The sequence below is a fragment of the Dermacentor variabilis genome, chromosome 5, assembly GCF_050947875.1.
Source record: "Dermacentor variabilis isolate Ectoservices chromosome 5, ASM5094787v1, whole genome shotgun sequence".
In the NCBI taxonomy this organism is placed as follows: Eukaryota; Metazoa; Arthropoda; class Arachnida; order Ixodida; family Ixodidae; genus Dermacentor; species Dermacentor variabilis.
The window spans coordinates 152115888-152130562 of NC_134572.1; the positions used below are offsets into that span (position 1 = coordinate 152115888).

Consider the following 14675-nt stretch of genomic DNA (forward strand, 5'->3'; position numbering starts at 1 on the left):
CAGGCCTGGTGCGGTTCCTTCTGACACTGCTGCTGATGCTGACGCGCTGCTGCTTGCCTCGTACACTGTTGCAGCTGCAGTAGACATGGCAGTCTCTGTATCTATTGCTGCCGTGTCGTCTGTCATGGTAACTTCAGGTGGTATCGGGCTCACTTCTGCAACAGAGATGTCGTTTGCCCCTTGAGGGCTCTCGTCATCAGGGCCAATAATTTCGTAGGCATTGTCTCCTGCATCGAAGAACCAATAAGAACAGCCTGAATGAATAAACATAGCTCTAAAAAGTACAAGTACGGACATCAAAACTTAACCACAAACTTTGCACATCGGTGACCAGGCTTAATGAATAGTACTTAAAGGAGGAGTTGCACAATTGTGCGTGTACATTACAGTAAAGCATCATTAGAAGAGATACTCAAGAGGCACGGGAAACATGTCTCTCGAAACCAAAAATTTTAAAACACTCAGGAGCCAGACTAGATCACTTTATTATGCATCATCACTAAAGTATGTTTAGATATATCTGAAGGAATAATTGCTCAGGGTGGCTTAAAGGGCCCCTAAACCCCTTCCCGACATTTTTTGAACATTTCAAGTAAGCACGCGTATCGAAATCAAAATGCCGTCACAATCGACGATGCCAAACGCCACAGTGCGTAGCACTGCGGGAGCACCACAATATGAAGAAAACGACCCCGTGCGCCTCTGGACCTATCCTACACCCCCCAGTTTGTCCTGACGTCACCAGGCTGTCTCTGATGATGTCACCAGTTTCCGGTGCTGTCGATTGGTCGAACGAAAGTGTACGACTGCCAGCTAGGCGTGCAAGCAAATACACACACTCCTTCTTCCTCGTCGCGTTGCTCGCGATGCCATTGTGTGCAGCCAATGAGGGCAAAGAACAGAAGCGCCGGCAGAATGGTCTCCCTATGATGCTCTTCAACACGAGTCACCATACGGTTCCATTGTATTGGCGAGGTCATTAGCGCCACCCCTCGCAGGACGACGGGCCAGCGCGGCAGCAACAGAGCTCGTCTGTGATGGCCTATCCCGTAATATTTGGGGGTGTACTAGGCGAGGAAAAGACGATACTGTCCAGATGGCGTGTACCAGATGAAAGAGTAAAATGAGCTGTTACTACTTTTCGATAATCAAACACACGTAACTCCACTATTACTGCACCGTTTCAAAAAATTCTCGTGGCTACGTGTTCATTGCCTTATCGTGTACAACTGCAACACCGCAACTAAATTTCAACCTTGGTGGTTTAGGGGCCCTTTAAAGAAGACATTCACAGCTTTTTAGTGACTGTAGATTGTGTTAGCTTCCTTCGCAACTTCTGGAAGTTCAACACTTCACTTTGCAAGCCTCCTTGTTGCTCGCAGTACCATTGAGGTGCTCTTAGACGCTCGTCAGCTTCAACTGCCGACACTTTCTGCCTTGCACTGTCCTCACTGCCCTCCTATTCTAGTTCACGCTTAAAGAGACATGCGCAATTGACTTGTGTGAGGATTGCGTGATCTTTACGCCCTTCGGATCACACAAGGTACAAGTGAATCTGTCTGGGTTCTGTGCCTTCGACGTAGTGAATACTTAAAAAGTCATCCTTAGTAACAAAGATGTCTCCTGTATACAGTGTTGTTAACATGGCAAACATCGGAAAACCAACCAAACCATTTTCGAATTTCTCTTACAACCAAGTGTATCTTGTGATGAGATTCTACTGTACTGAATATTTTTCATCTATGGATCATCTGCATGTACATATAGTCACAAAGACATGTTGTGTGGAATGGCGAATCAGGAAACAGCGCGTACTCTTACTTTTTGTCCCTAACTAAGCAGCCGATAACAATATGATAAAAAAGCAAGCAATGAGGCTAGCATGCAATATAATCCTTCAGCTCTAAACAGTTTTCTGGGCCCACATCATTCCCTCATAGGACATAAGGAAACAACTTGATTCCAGCAATGGCTGCATGTGATCTGAGTTGATTGAAACAAACAATACGTAAGGTTGTTCGGTATGAAATTTTATCAGAGTGCTTTTTAGATGTCCTGCTGGCGATCCTGGCTGCACGATGCTTCTCATGCTTTATGGCACGATTCCTTTCTTTTCCACTCCACTCTTCTTTCTGGTTTTCTCACCTTTCCCTTCCCCCTTGTGTAAAATAGCACACCTGAAGTATCCAATCCCTTAAATTAACGTGTGTATCAAACCTGTTAACATGTGTGCTTCTCTGTGGTCTGTGTTGTATTTTTGCGCTGTACAAGTCAATGCGAGATGAGAGATGGAACGTCCCTGCCTTTAGTTTAATTGTATATATATATATATATATATATATATATATATATATATATATATATATATATATATATATATATGTCTCTTTCATGTTTTGAAATATATGTACATTCAGGAGTGCCTGCATGCTCTTCTCCCCTGCTCCAGTGACGAATAGGAGAGCCTTTCTATGTACCGTAGTGAAGCACACAAAGGTTTTCGCTGTGCCCATTACATCACTTATCAAATGGACCTGTCACAATACATAGTAGCAGTGGTCCATAATACTAGCCCATCCCAACATAACTATAGATTAGCACATACCGACATGCTGTAAAACAGCTGTTGCAAAGCCGCTGGTGCTGGCAATTTCCGCAGCACTGCAATGGTACAGCCGAGTGCCACCTGTATAGTGACAAATGCATATGCATGTTAGCAACTCATTCGCTGACGGTTTCATAAGCTGTACACTACACAATAAAGTATTCTAGACAACTTCGTTGGAACAAATGCACATAATTAGGACATCATTTAAACACTAACACAATGTATTGCCCCCAATCTCTCACTCACTAAGGGATAATACTACTGAAACATCGGCGGAGAGCTCAGACTAACACAGTCCATAAAGGACAAGCTTTCTTTGAGGAAAACAGCTATAACAGCGGTTAGCTTTCTTGATCATTTTATGTGCTCGCTTTGCTTTAAATGTCATGCAGTACTATGAAATATGAAGTGCCGCATTTCTAGCAGCAGAAGGCGTCGTCAGCCTCATGGTACAACTGATTTTTGCACAGTTAGTGTCAGTGAGCCGACACATACAAAGAAAACCGAATTCACACACACATATACAGTTCCAAGTGCACTTCTCCTTCTGAAAACGCAGCCACCAGTTCCAATGCTGCTGAAAGGAAAGGTTATATAGAGTGCGAGACTGCATGGAACTACCACTTATGACTGTAAGTGTATGATCTGCTGATTGGAGAGGTAGTCACATGCTATTTCTAGTCTCTTTTAGAAGCATTACTAAAGGATGAATTAAAATCTATTCATAAGTCATGAATTTCACGCATCCACAGCTTGGCTAAATAACTTGTCGGAAAAAGACATGTTTGCCTGGAATAGCAACCTTTCTTCCTGCTGCAAAACTTTCCATCGAATTAATGAAATAACTTTACAGCGTCATAATATATTACGTTTCTCGAACTACTTGCCGGCAGTTACGAGTTACAGTGTTTATATCTGACTCATTGGGCGACAATACTGCCTAACACAAATGCTTCACGAACACGAGAACACGTCCCTCGCAGAGAATAGCAACCATATATGCCTCTGTGAGACATGATCACCCCTTTCTGGTCGAAATGTACGTTAGAACGACAGCACCATCTCATTAAAAAAAGCCTCATTACAAGGCAGCAGCCAACTGCATTATGTGAAATTGCCACTGATGTCCACTTACTGGTGGCCTGTGTTTGAGTCACTTCTGGCAGTTGACTGGGTGCTGAGAAATGCGCGTCCTGGGTTGTCCCTACAAAACATACAGGGTTATGTCAAATGTTGAAAATATGTATACGCCGGCATTTCATAACTAAGTTGCAAAACAAACGAGTAATCTAATAAGCAGCTGTAACGTAAACAGAGTACACATCAAAAGATAGGCTGTCAACTGGTAATGCATTTCGCGAGAAACCTAATGCATTGGAAAGACTATATGTATGCACATGAAGCTGACACACAATTTAATTCGCTCTAGGTTTTTCCGTGCAATATAATATATTCATATTATTATGTCTGATGGTTAGAGCGAAATTAGTGTAAATTACGCACTAAATATGTACCCAGGAAAACTTTTCAACACGCACCTGTGCCCGCTTCGAATGAGTAGCGTTGTAAAATTTACGTACATGGCATTTAACATAGTTGTTGAACACGGATTTCCTTTGCCGTGTGTAGTGTGCAGTGAGCTACATAAATCTGCCCCCCCCCCTCCTTTTTTTGTACTAGCCATACTGCGTGGCACTGCACCTATACGCACGTCAGTAACTCACGACACAGAAATAAAAAAAAGAAGCGCCAATCACCCATGCCTGCATGTTGTACTGGGACTAACCTAACCAAGCATGGGCTGTTGCTTTTTATAGTAAACACAGGCACCGTGCTCATTGCAGGTATGTATCATGTCACTAAGCAAATATGCAATTTCATTGTACCACTATTTTTTTATCATATGGATGTATCTGTTGAGAGGCAAGACAAAAAGCAGTCACTTCTCAGAACTAATCAGCTTTTTTTAAACACATTCCGAACTTTTCAATGACACTTGCTGCTATGTGTTTGTTTCCAGAGAGCATACTTGATTTGACTTTCCAATCAGAGATATTACATAAATATACCATGTTAAGATGACTGCCTAGAGCATGTGAAAATTTTCATCTTGGTCTAACATACTGTATCTTGATTTTGTTGACATTTGGTCAAATGGTACACCCAATATACCCACATACTAGTTTTCGTGTCCAAATTCCATGCCAATGTATTTTGATTTTTTGGCATTCGCTCCTCTGCCCTAGGTGAAGTCGCGCTGCACTGGCTCTTTCACATCCTCGTGTCCTTGCAGCTGCCTTCTTGCGTTATATAAAGCGGGTGCCTAAAAAATATCGTGTGCAAAAGTCAACACAAGGGCATGGTGTAAAACAACATCAAGACAGTCAAGGCCATGGCAATAAAAGAAAGTCTTAGCTCTTAGTCTTCCTAGTGAAATGCATGCAAAACATCCAAATGGATTCAACAGTCAACTGCTAAACTAACTTCAATTTTAAGATTTAAACAAAAAACAAATAACCAACAGTTCATCCTTGTTTGTCACCAATGTTAGAATACTCCTGCTAATAAATATAATATTGGTCATTTTCAGACCTCATAGGTCTGTCATAAGTCTGGTGTATCGCAAACACCACTTGTGACACATCCTAAGCATGTGCCCAGTGTTCCGCCCGCACCATCCTTGGTTGTGCCACTGCTGAAGCCATAATTTGAGGATCATAGCTGCAAACATGATGCTCAGTAGGTATGAAAATATTGTCCTTCAGTTCAATGGATATGACTGGATGTGCCTATAAAAATGGCAACAAGGCATGTTATGGCAAGCTTACTCACATTTCAATACTAACAAGGAAGTTCACTGCGGCCTGCATCTAAGCTTACTAAAAGGCATGAACTTATTTTCATTTATGAGGTGCGCAATGGAGTTTATTTTTGACAGACTCGACTACTGCTGCAGTTTGAAATCTAGAATTTTAGATTCTTGAAGGCATGTAAAAGTTGCAGTTGAACCGCAGTTATTAGTTTATTAGACCAACTTATTGTTCTGTGTACGACAGACGACTGGTAACAGGGAATTAAGGCAACATCTTATTTTGATATTTTATTTCTCTACTAAAAATATTCAAGCGATAAACACACTTTGATCTGCCATGCAGTAGCAAGATGCACACATTACGCTTGTAACCCCCAGAGGAAGGCTGATTTAGCGGTTCATATGACATAACTCTGACACGCCAACTCACATTAGCAAATGCACAGGCATGTCCAAAACAATAAGCGTATGCAAAGCGCCCCTGCAATTGTAACTCCACACAGCAGCCGTCATATTCCATGCCGATGCATAACTAGCTGCTCGACAATCCACCGAGTTCGTAGACATAAGCATCCTTTCAGTTTCTCACCATGCTCGAAAACCGCAACAGGAGACATTAAACCAGACCTATAATCACACCATTTCAATACATGAGCAAAAACAGTTCTGTCTTAGGGATAAACACCGTGAGAGCGATTTAGTGCGCGACGGCGACGAGCGACGTCTTCGAGCGACAAAACGGGCCGTCGCTTGAACAGATGGCTCGGTTCAGGAAATCTAGAAATCGTCGCTCTTCGCCCGGAAGTGCTATGAGCGAGTAGCCAATAGCGGGAAGCCGTAACTGAATGTACATCGCTGAAATACTACCGATTGTCGCGCGGAACTAGCAAATGATTCAATTTTTATACGTGCAAGGATAAGAACCTACTGCAAGATCTCCGAAAATATTTTGATACTTTTTATAGTAAAATACATCAACGTAAATTACTAAAGCACGCGTCACGCGTGATTGCAGCCCTCATATCGGCAACACTGGGGAGGCCTCGCTCAAAATCGTCGCTCACACGGAGTACGACTTGTAGGCGACGAGCGAATGCGACAGCCATCTCCATCGCGTCGCTTGTAGCTGTCGCGCGCAAGATCGCTTATATGGTGTTTATACTTTTTTCAGCATAAAACATGGATTCCCCATGCGTTTTCAGTAAGTTCAAGGTAACGCGCCCAATTGACCTCTTGCAGCATGCAGCTGAATGCCTGCGGCAAAGTTTCTAACTAGCACTGGTGCTGCACATAACTTCAGTGGTCGCAGATTCCCCCTGGGCGAGACACCGTCAAGCGCGCGGCTTATTTATAACAAAAGCATGCTGCCAGCAAAATGACGCCTTCTGGTATGTGATTCCATATTTCAACAGCGTTCCGTACACAGTAGACTGCCAAACTGAATAAATTCAAACACACAAAAGGAACGCTAATCACGCTCCGCATAGGCTCGGAATCACGGGCTGGCGAACAAACCATTTTAAGCGTCCTCTCGCCTGGCGTCTTATTGAACATTTCATAGTTCTGGCAGCGCTTGCGATTTTCAAAGCTCTTACGGATAACGGCAAAGTGACAAAATCCCATGGAGTTATCGCGACGACTGGCTTTTTCGATTGACATCGAGAGACACAACGCGTATGCCTAGTCCGTTAATTGTCAATGGACGTCAGACTCTGGAGTTTTGGAAGACGCGTAGCGCCACCTGCCGTTGCGAAGAGGCAGTAATTGAGTAGCGCGAAGTGCGACTCCCTTGCTAAGTTGCCTATGCAGCTAGCGACTGCGGAACAACGATTTAACTAGATTTTGGTCCATATTGCGAGTGTTTTGCGCATTTAACATCCAGACAGAGAGCTATGAATTTCAACGCTATTCGGGACGCGCCGCTGAACTGCCATAAAGCGCTTGCTGGCTCACTGTTCAGACTGATGGCGGAAACGACGGCAACCGCAATAGCTCCGCGTGCTACGAAGAAACGCCGCAGTCGACGCTACTGTTGTGTTGTGAATTGTCATGAACGTGAAGGACGGAATAACAACGTTCAGTTTTACCGATTTCCATCGCGATCGTATGAAGGGGAAAGGCGAGAGCGCTGGATACGGGCAGTTAAACCTGTTGGGTAATCGGATTACTTGCATGAGAAAGTGCGACAATTTTGTTCTTCTGTAATTGTGTTGAGTAGCCCTGACGGAGGACCGTGGTAACGAAGCGAAAACTCAAGAATCTTCAGCCGCCACTTCGTTGGTAACAGAAAAAACAACGTTGCGAAGCATCCTGCTTATGTGCCATCGATATGTCCACGTTTTAACAGACGTCCGCCTGCGCTTGACTCAACAAGTGGAACGGAGAGATTTGGCAGGTCAGCTTAACCAAAGATTTTGGTTCGTTTATGAATTCAAAATCCTGTTCTAGAACATCGTTGTATCGCGAGCTCATTTCTACTTTCGGTATTTTGCATGTCCTGCGCCGATACGACAAGCACGCTTCGCAGTGTGCTGAGCCTGCTCGACTGCGTTTTTCAAATGTGAGCAATAAAGTTGCTGTAGGAGCACTGGATGAGTAATTGCGAAGTAACGCACGTGTGTAAAGAAAAAAATGTCGCGTTTATTTACATTTATTTGTGCGCGCTTGTTGCTCGAAGCGTCTGCAAAAATTTCAAATTAAGGTACTGAGCGATGCTATAGCTCCTGCGAGAAAGAAAGATGCAGCGCGTAGGCACTGTAGGAAGCTTACTTTCGTTATGATCTCACGCTGTTTGCTGCCTTGGAAAACGTTTTCTGTTTGCTGCCCTGGAAAAGGCTATGAAAGGGTTTACTCTCTGTAAATAATTGCGAGACAAAACATTACGATAACATACATAAATATATAGGAGATACTTCAGTCTTGTGTTCAGGACATATTCAATATGAACCAATTTGAAGTACTTCGATTTTTATGTTGATATGCCTATAGACAAACCTGATGCTCTCTGTACTTGCGAGTTGCAGCACGCCGAAATGTCACTTGAGACTTTATTTTATATTGTACACGTACTTCGCCCTGCTGAGCTTCCTTTCCGAAGCCTGGATGGGCGGAAGAAGCTTTCCAGGTCTTTGTTTTTAGGAAACCGTGCCTCAACACAAACGAAAGAGAAGGGTCCATTGTGGCCTATGCACCTTCGCTGGCGGACAGCTCTCCTTGCACTACTCAGTTAGCGCCAAGGCTGCGATGGGGGCGCTGGTGACGGGTCTTTCCGCAGCGCAGCCTGGGCAGAGTCTGAGGTCTATCGCGTCGGCTAAGCTCCGCGAAGACTTCCTGGCGATAGCATGCCATATACGGAGAATGTGCACCTAAGTTAGAATTCACTTACCGTGGAGGATTTGTTGTTATATCCAAGGAATGACGAACGACTGTCTTGTTTTAGAGGTGACGCGAGATGGCTGACAGACGATCTCCCTTGGATGGCCTTCGTTGCTGCCAGCTGGACGGATCACCTTTCTCCGGCGCTTTGTTGTTCCGCGATCTTGAGCGCGCGCGCGCGGTGGAGCAACTCCGAGTGAAAAAGTAGAGCGCTCGCCATGCGTTTCTCTGAACGATGTGTTCTTTGCTCAGCGTGCATGAGTGATACATTGCCATGTTCGGGGCCAGCCACCTACAGTTGAAGCTGAAGATTACGCTACGTTTTGTTCTCTATTGCCGCAAGGGTAGAACAGGCATTCTACTCTCTCTGAAGGGGGGAGTGAAAAGCACATTTCACTCTCTCCTTCGTGACAGAGTGGACAATGCATTTCGCTCTACTCGACATTTTGCGAGAGTAAAACAACGCTTCGAAGAGTAAATCGGCCGCTTCGCTCCTGCGATACACTTCCTAGTTTTTACAGTGTAGCTTCAAAAGGTTTCGTGAAGGAATTGAAAGTGGGGGGAGGGGGGAGGTCTTTCATCGCTTGCGAACTATTGAACGTTAAACATTTCATTTGAGAACACCATTAAAAGAAAGCGAAATAAAATTTCACGCCAACCTAGGTTTATTTGTCACTCAAAATAAACAGCGTAAAGCTGTTTCACAGAGCCGTTGCTGCACCGTCCCACGCAATTATTTCATTAGCAATCTTGTCCAACAACTATCAACTCCGCAATCACGCCATGACCGTTAAGTCTTGCGATACGATCTGCTTGGCTATAATGCCAATCCGTGGCTGCATGCCTGCCTTCTTGTGAACATTAACCGATGATCTTTCAGCACGCATAAACATACTACAGTGCGAAAAGCTTTCAATAATTTTTCTCTATAGCGGCACACTGCTGTGACTTACATGTTCGACTGCTACGTACTCTCGCTGGCAGCACACTGGGACGATACGAAACGCTGCGTAGATAGCGATACTGGTTACGCCCACACGCACGAACGAGCGAAATGCGCACAAGGCACTCCTAACAGCAATCCGCTGTAAAACTGTGTGTTGCACTGCGTGATGGCTAGCCTTTAGAATCAGCCAGCGCCTGTATACATTCGCTGCGCTGTTTCGTTTCAGTTAAGCGTGATGCAATACACAGTAATGCGAGCTGCATGTCGACGCTAGACTCCGTGTGTTTGTCGCCCCCCCCCCCCTTCTTCCCCTGGGGCCTTCTGTTTTTCCAAAGAACTTAAGCCGTAGTTTCCAAACGCCAGCCATACATCGAGCTGCCTTTCTGGAACAAAAGATCTAATCAATCATTCGTCTTTATCGTTTCGTCGACAACGAAGCAGCGGAGATGTCGGAACCAGGCGTAATGACGAGATCAGTGCATCCGATCGCCTGAACTCTGTTCGCTTTGACAGATGAAAGCTAGAGTTTAAGCCTGGATGTGAGATTAAAAGATTTGTTTGCGAAAGGACTTATTCAAAACTTTCAACATAGCTTTATTTCTTTTTTTCCACTCAGCTTATCGTCCTTTCTGCCTCATGTTACAAGAAACATAACTCAAGCTACACTAAGAAGCAAAGATAGAAATTGGTAAAGTCCATATCAACGTTTTATACAATATGGCGAATATGTTGATACCATTACGTTGCTCCTTGATTTACGCGCAAGCGCATGGAGAAGTATGTACCTTTTCCTAGTTTGATGGACGAGCAACGGCAGTGAATTCTGTAATCTTTTTCTTTGTTTCCAGAACCTCAAGAACCAAATTATGACGACCAACCTCTGGGTGGAGCAAGTGAGTGTACTGATCTTCTCGTTTTGCGTCGTTTACGCTTGAAAGCTTTCGAGGATATAAGAATTATGGTATGGTGGCAAAGTTATGGTGCGAAAATGTGGCACCAGCGATTCTTTTACCTATGAAGAGATAATGTTTTGCACACATATTTTCCTATACACATTTATTGATAAATCGTACTCTTAAGCGTATGTAATTGCAGCACGAAAAGATGGACCACGAGCAAAAGGTAGACCACACTTGCTACAGAATTTTAATTGAGATAATTGTAATGTTTTGTTATTGTTATTGTGGAAATATTTCACTGTTCTTTCAAATATTGTATAACTGCAATGTTTTATGGCCACTAGATAAATGTAATTTATATGGCGCTTGATGTGTTACCCCATGCAGCCATACTGTACCTAAGGGGGGGAGGTTACCTCAAGCCGCGTCTGTGCGGCTTTTTTCCCTCATCCACCTCCATTTACCACTCCTCTGTACATGTGTGTGTGTAAATGGAAATCAATAAATCAAATCAAATCAAATCAAATGTTTCCCGGTTGTACAGCTTTTTAGACTTGGTTGATGCATAACTTACGTTTACGGTAACTTCCTATTTCTGGGAGGAATAAATTCGCGCTTTCATAAAGTGCTGGAATTTACGACTAAGGACGAGGATTACTGAACATCTGTTCATTGGCGCAGTACTGGGACGACTACAAGCTGAGCTGGGACCCTCGCGACTACGGCGGCGTGGACATGTTGCACGTGCCTTCGGACCACATCTGGAGGCCGGACATTGTTCTCTATAACAAGTATGCTGTCGTCATCATGTCTGTTATCCAACAGTCCTGATGAAGGGTACATGAGATAGTCCCTCTAGTCAAGCATTATGACATTCTGCAGGGAAAGTTTTAAAACTTGCAGGCATTGATGTTTCAGCAGTCGAGAGTGCGAACAAAGATAGCTCACCTCTCTAGGATAATTATGATGCAAAGTCGGTCGCGTCCACATATGGAGGCATCATGACTCAGTAGTAACTTCTTTTTCGCAAGTACTTTGGCAGTTTACAAAAAGAAAGGAAATTATTTACTCAAGGTTATGCAAATGGTGAGCTAACGGGTTCACAGGTTGTAATATTAGAAGATACAGTCCTTTTCATCTGCGATTCACCAGAAAACATCGCATTTCCGGCAGTGAACCCTGGATTTCGCCACACACATCTTGTACTTGCACCGCTGCTAAAACGGCGACTGGATTTGTTAAGGGTGGTTGCCCTCTGCATCGCACCTCGCACAAAAATGGTCAAAACAGGTTTCAGAGTATGGTCGGTGACTTAAAAGGAGCTATTGAAGAAGGATATTAGAAGAAACAATGCTAAATTGAAGCGCAGGCAAAAATCTCTAATACAAAAATGACATTCCTGGCTTGTTTGACGGGTCTGCTTCGCCCGAAAGAAATTCTATTAATCGGATATCAAACTAGCACTAACTGATAGCCGGACAATTACTTGAGGACGCGATACAATTGCTATGCCGCCGTCATTCGCTCGATGGTCCGCAAACGAGAGCGAATGGCGATCTTTGTTCCGCATTTAAAAATTGCCGCCACTCGAAAATAACAAGGATACTCAAAAGCAAAACAAAAATTAATTTTTCAACAGTAAACTACATGGCACAAACAGCCCACAACAGCGTCGGCAGTTTTAAAAGTCCCGTGGTACGTATGGGTCGCGGGCGTGGAAAAGAAAGAATGAGTTTGTCACGGACGCGGACCAAAACAGGGTCGAAACTATTCAGTAACAAAACCCCGCAAAACGTACCTCTTTCCTTACATAAAACACGGGACTTTAACTGTTCTGAATGATTGAGGCTGTGGTAAAAGAGAAAATTGAACAGCGACTCACCACAGCTCCCGTAAAACGTGGAGGCGTCCATCACGAAAAATTTTTTTGTTTCCTTCAGTAATGTTTTGCCGCTTCATATCAGATCGCGCTCATTACGTTTATTTGGGTCTATAATATTAGTCGCACCAGTGTGCAGCGTGGCTCCTGCGCCTTTTGATGCAAAAAGGCAGCGAAGAACGTCGCGTCTCCACATGCTGAAATATTATTCAACCTCTTTTAGAAAGAGGGACGCGGGGAGGAAAACATGAACCATAGGCTTATTTCCCTCAGACATTCCTGAACAGACCTTCAAACACTTGGTGGTAGTGTTCAAATCATCACTCGGTTGTTGTTACCCTTACTATACTTCGGAGACTGATCGTGTTTTTGTTAAATTTGGCCCCTTAAAAGTTTTTTGCTAAAACATCTACATGCTTTACGTATGCCTTGCATCAGCACGTAAGAAATCGCCGTGAAATATTGCCATGAAATCGAAAACTTAAGGCAACCAGCGATGAACAGTTCTGGTACAATTAATAAATATCTGCTTAATTTCAGCAATAAAGCTTTCCCTACTGAAAAGGTTACGCGCGGATTTTCATAATTCCCCGTGTTTCCTCCACGTTTGCGTGGAAATGATATGCATTGCACATCGAGTCAGCACCTGTGCTGTGCGATTGGAAGCGTGCGCCGTTTTTGGCTAAGTGGGCAACTGCGCTGTGTTCCCGAGCGCGAGGTCACGTGTTCCGGTGTCCCGAGCGAGGTCACGGACTGCAGCGTCTGAATTCCGAGGAGGGCAGGAGGGAGAAGTGCACGCGCACTGTGATTTGTGTGCCCGTTTCACAAATCCTCGCATTGTCAAAACTAAAATGAAACATTTCATTGCAATGTATCTCACAACCATCACGCTGTTTCACGCTTTCTTTCCCGTAATTCACCAATTGAATAGCCGATTAGATGATTGTAAATGGGATCTTCAAAGGCGCTAACTGGAACGAACTAAATAACTATGGGCCTACCGCCAAAGTAGCCTAATATGTAATTGATAATCGGGTTTTTTCCTACTTTTCTGATAACTTCAGTGTAGGGGAACAATGTTGGCTTCAAAGCACAAGACTTCGAAATCTGCCTACTATTTATGAAGAAAGACATGCCTAACAACATCGAGTGGAAGCTAGTAGCAGTATAGGCATCTGTCTGGACTTGACTCGAAGTTCTGCTTCGTTTAGCCCAGGACATAATATAAATGGTTTGATTATAATCTTGTAAGATGCAGTAGTACCGCTATCTTTGCTTAGTAGCTATCTGACTAATTCCCTGCACTTTTCAACTGTGAATAAGGTTAAGTCGAATGTACAAATAATTTCAACAGGCATACCACAAGAACATACGTATTACGCCCCGTTCAATGCCCTCAGGAGTGTTTAGTAAGGCTGATGCCATAAACGAAACTCACTTCCTATAAATCGGTTACTTCTCTCTGACCACGAACGCCTGAGTGTGCTGTTGCGACTTGCTTTTGTCTTCTGGCTTCTTTCGTAGCCAGGCCTTATTACCTCGAAACAAGTGCCTATAGCTTGACACCGACAGCGTCGTGTTTGGCCGTTGGTGGCGGCCCTCCCTTGCAGCGCTGACGGAAACTTCGAGGTGACGCTGTCCACAAAGGCTCAGCTAAACTACACCGGCCGCATCCAGTGGAAGCCGCCTGCCATCTACAAAAGCTCGTGCGAGATCGACGTAGAGTTCTTCCCATTCGACGAGCAGACGTGCCTGATGAAGTTCGGATCTTGGACTTACGACGGATTCAAGGTGAGCGCGCACGTTTTTCGTCACAGGCCAGATGCGCTCTGTATTTCTAAAAGCGGCCTTGCGTTAAGCACATAAATTTTCCCAGACGCAACGCGGCCAGTAATACAGACTAAAAGAAAAAATGCAATTCAGTGCAAAAATAGTAGAAGTGCGCTGAGAGGAAATCCCTAGGCTCATGTAAGAAATTACGAATGCAATGGTCAGCTCACAGGCAAGGCTTCGCGGAAATCGCTCGTCTGCCAAAGTTTAGATGAAGAACACTGTTCACATTTAAAAGGAATGTTTAGCTCGGGCCCAACTCTGCAGAAACGTTTTTCTGAGATAACCTCTGGACCGATTTTAATGAAATTTGTTGCATTTGAGAG

General features: G+C 44.1%; 1 protein-coding gene across 1 annotated transcript in view; it reads left to right on the forward strand.

Annotated features, from left to right (window-relative positions):
- Positions 1-14675, forward strand: part of LOC142583251 (acetylcholine receptor subunit alpha-like) — a 338298-nt gene that overhangs the window by 298155 nt on the left and 25468 nt on the right. The window contains exons 3-5 of the mRNA XM_075693642.1: positions 10590-10634; positions 11322-11431; positions 14130-14310. Of these exons, the coding sequence (XP_075549757.1) occupies positions 10590-10634; positions 11322-11431; positions 14130-14310 (336 nt within the window). The remainder of the gene's footprint in view (positions 1-10589; positions 10635-11321; positions 11432-14129; positions 14311-14675) is intronic.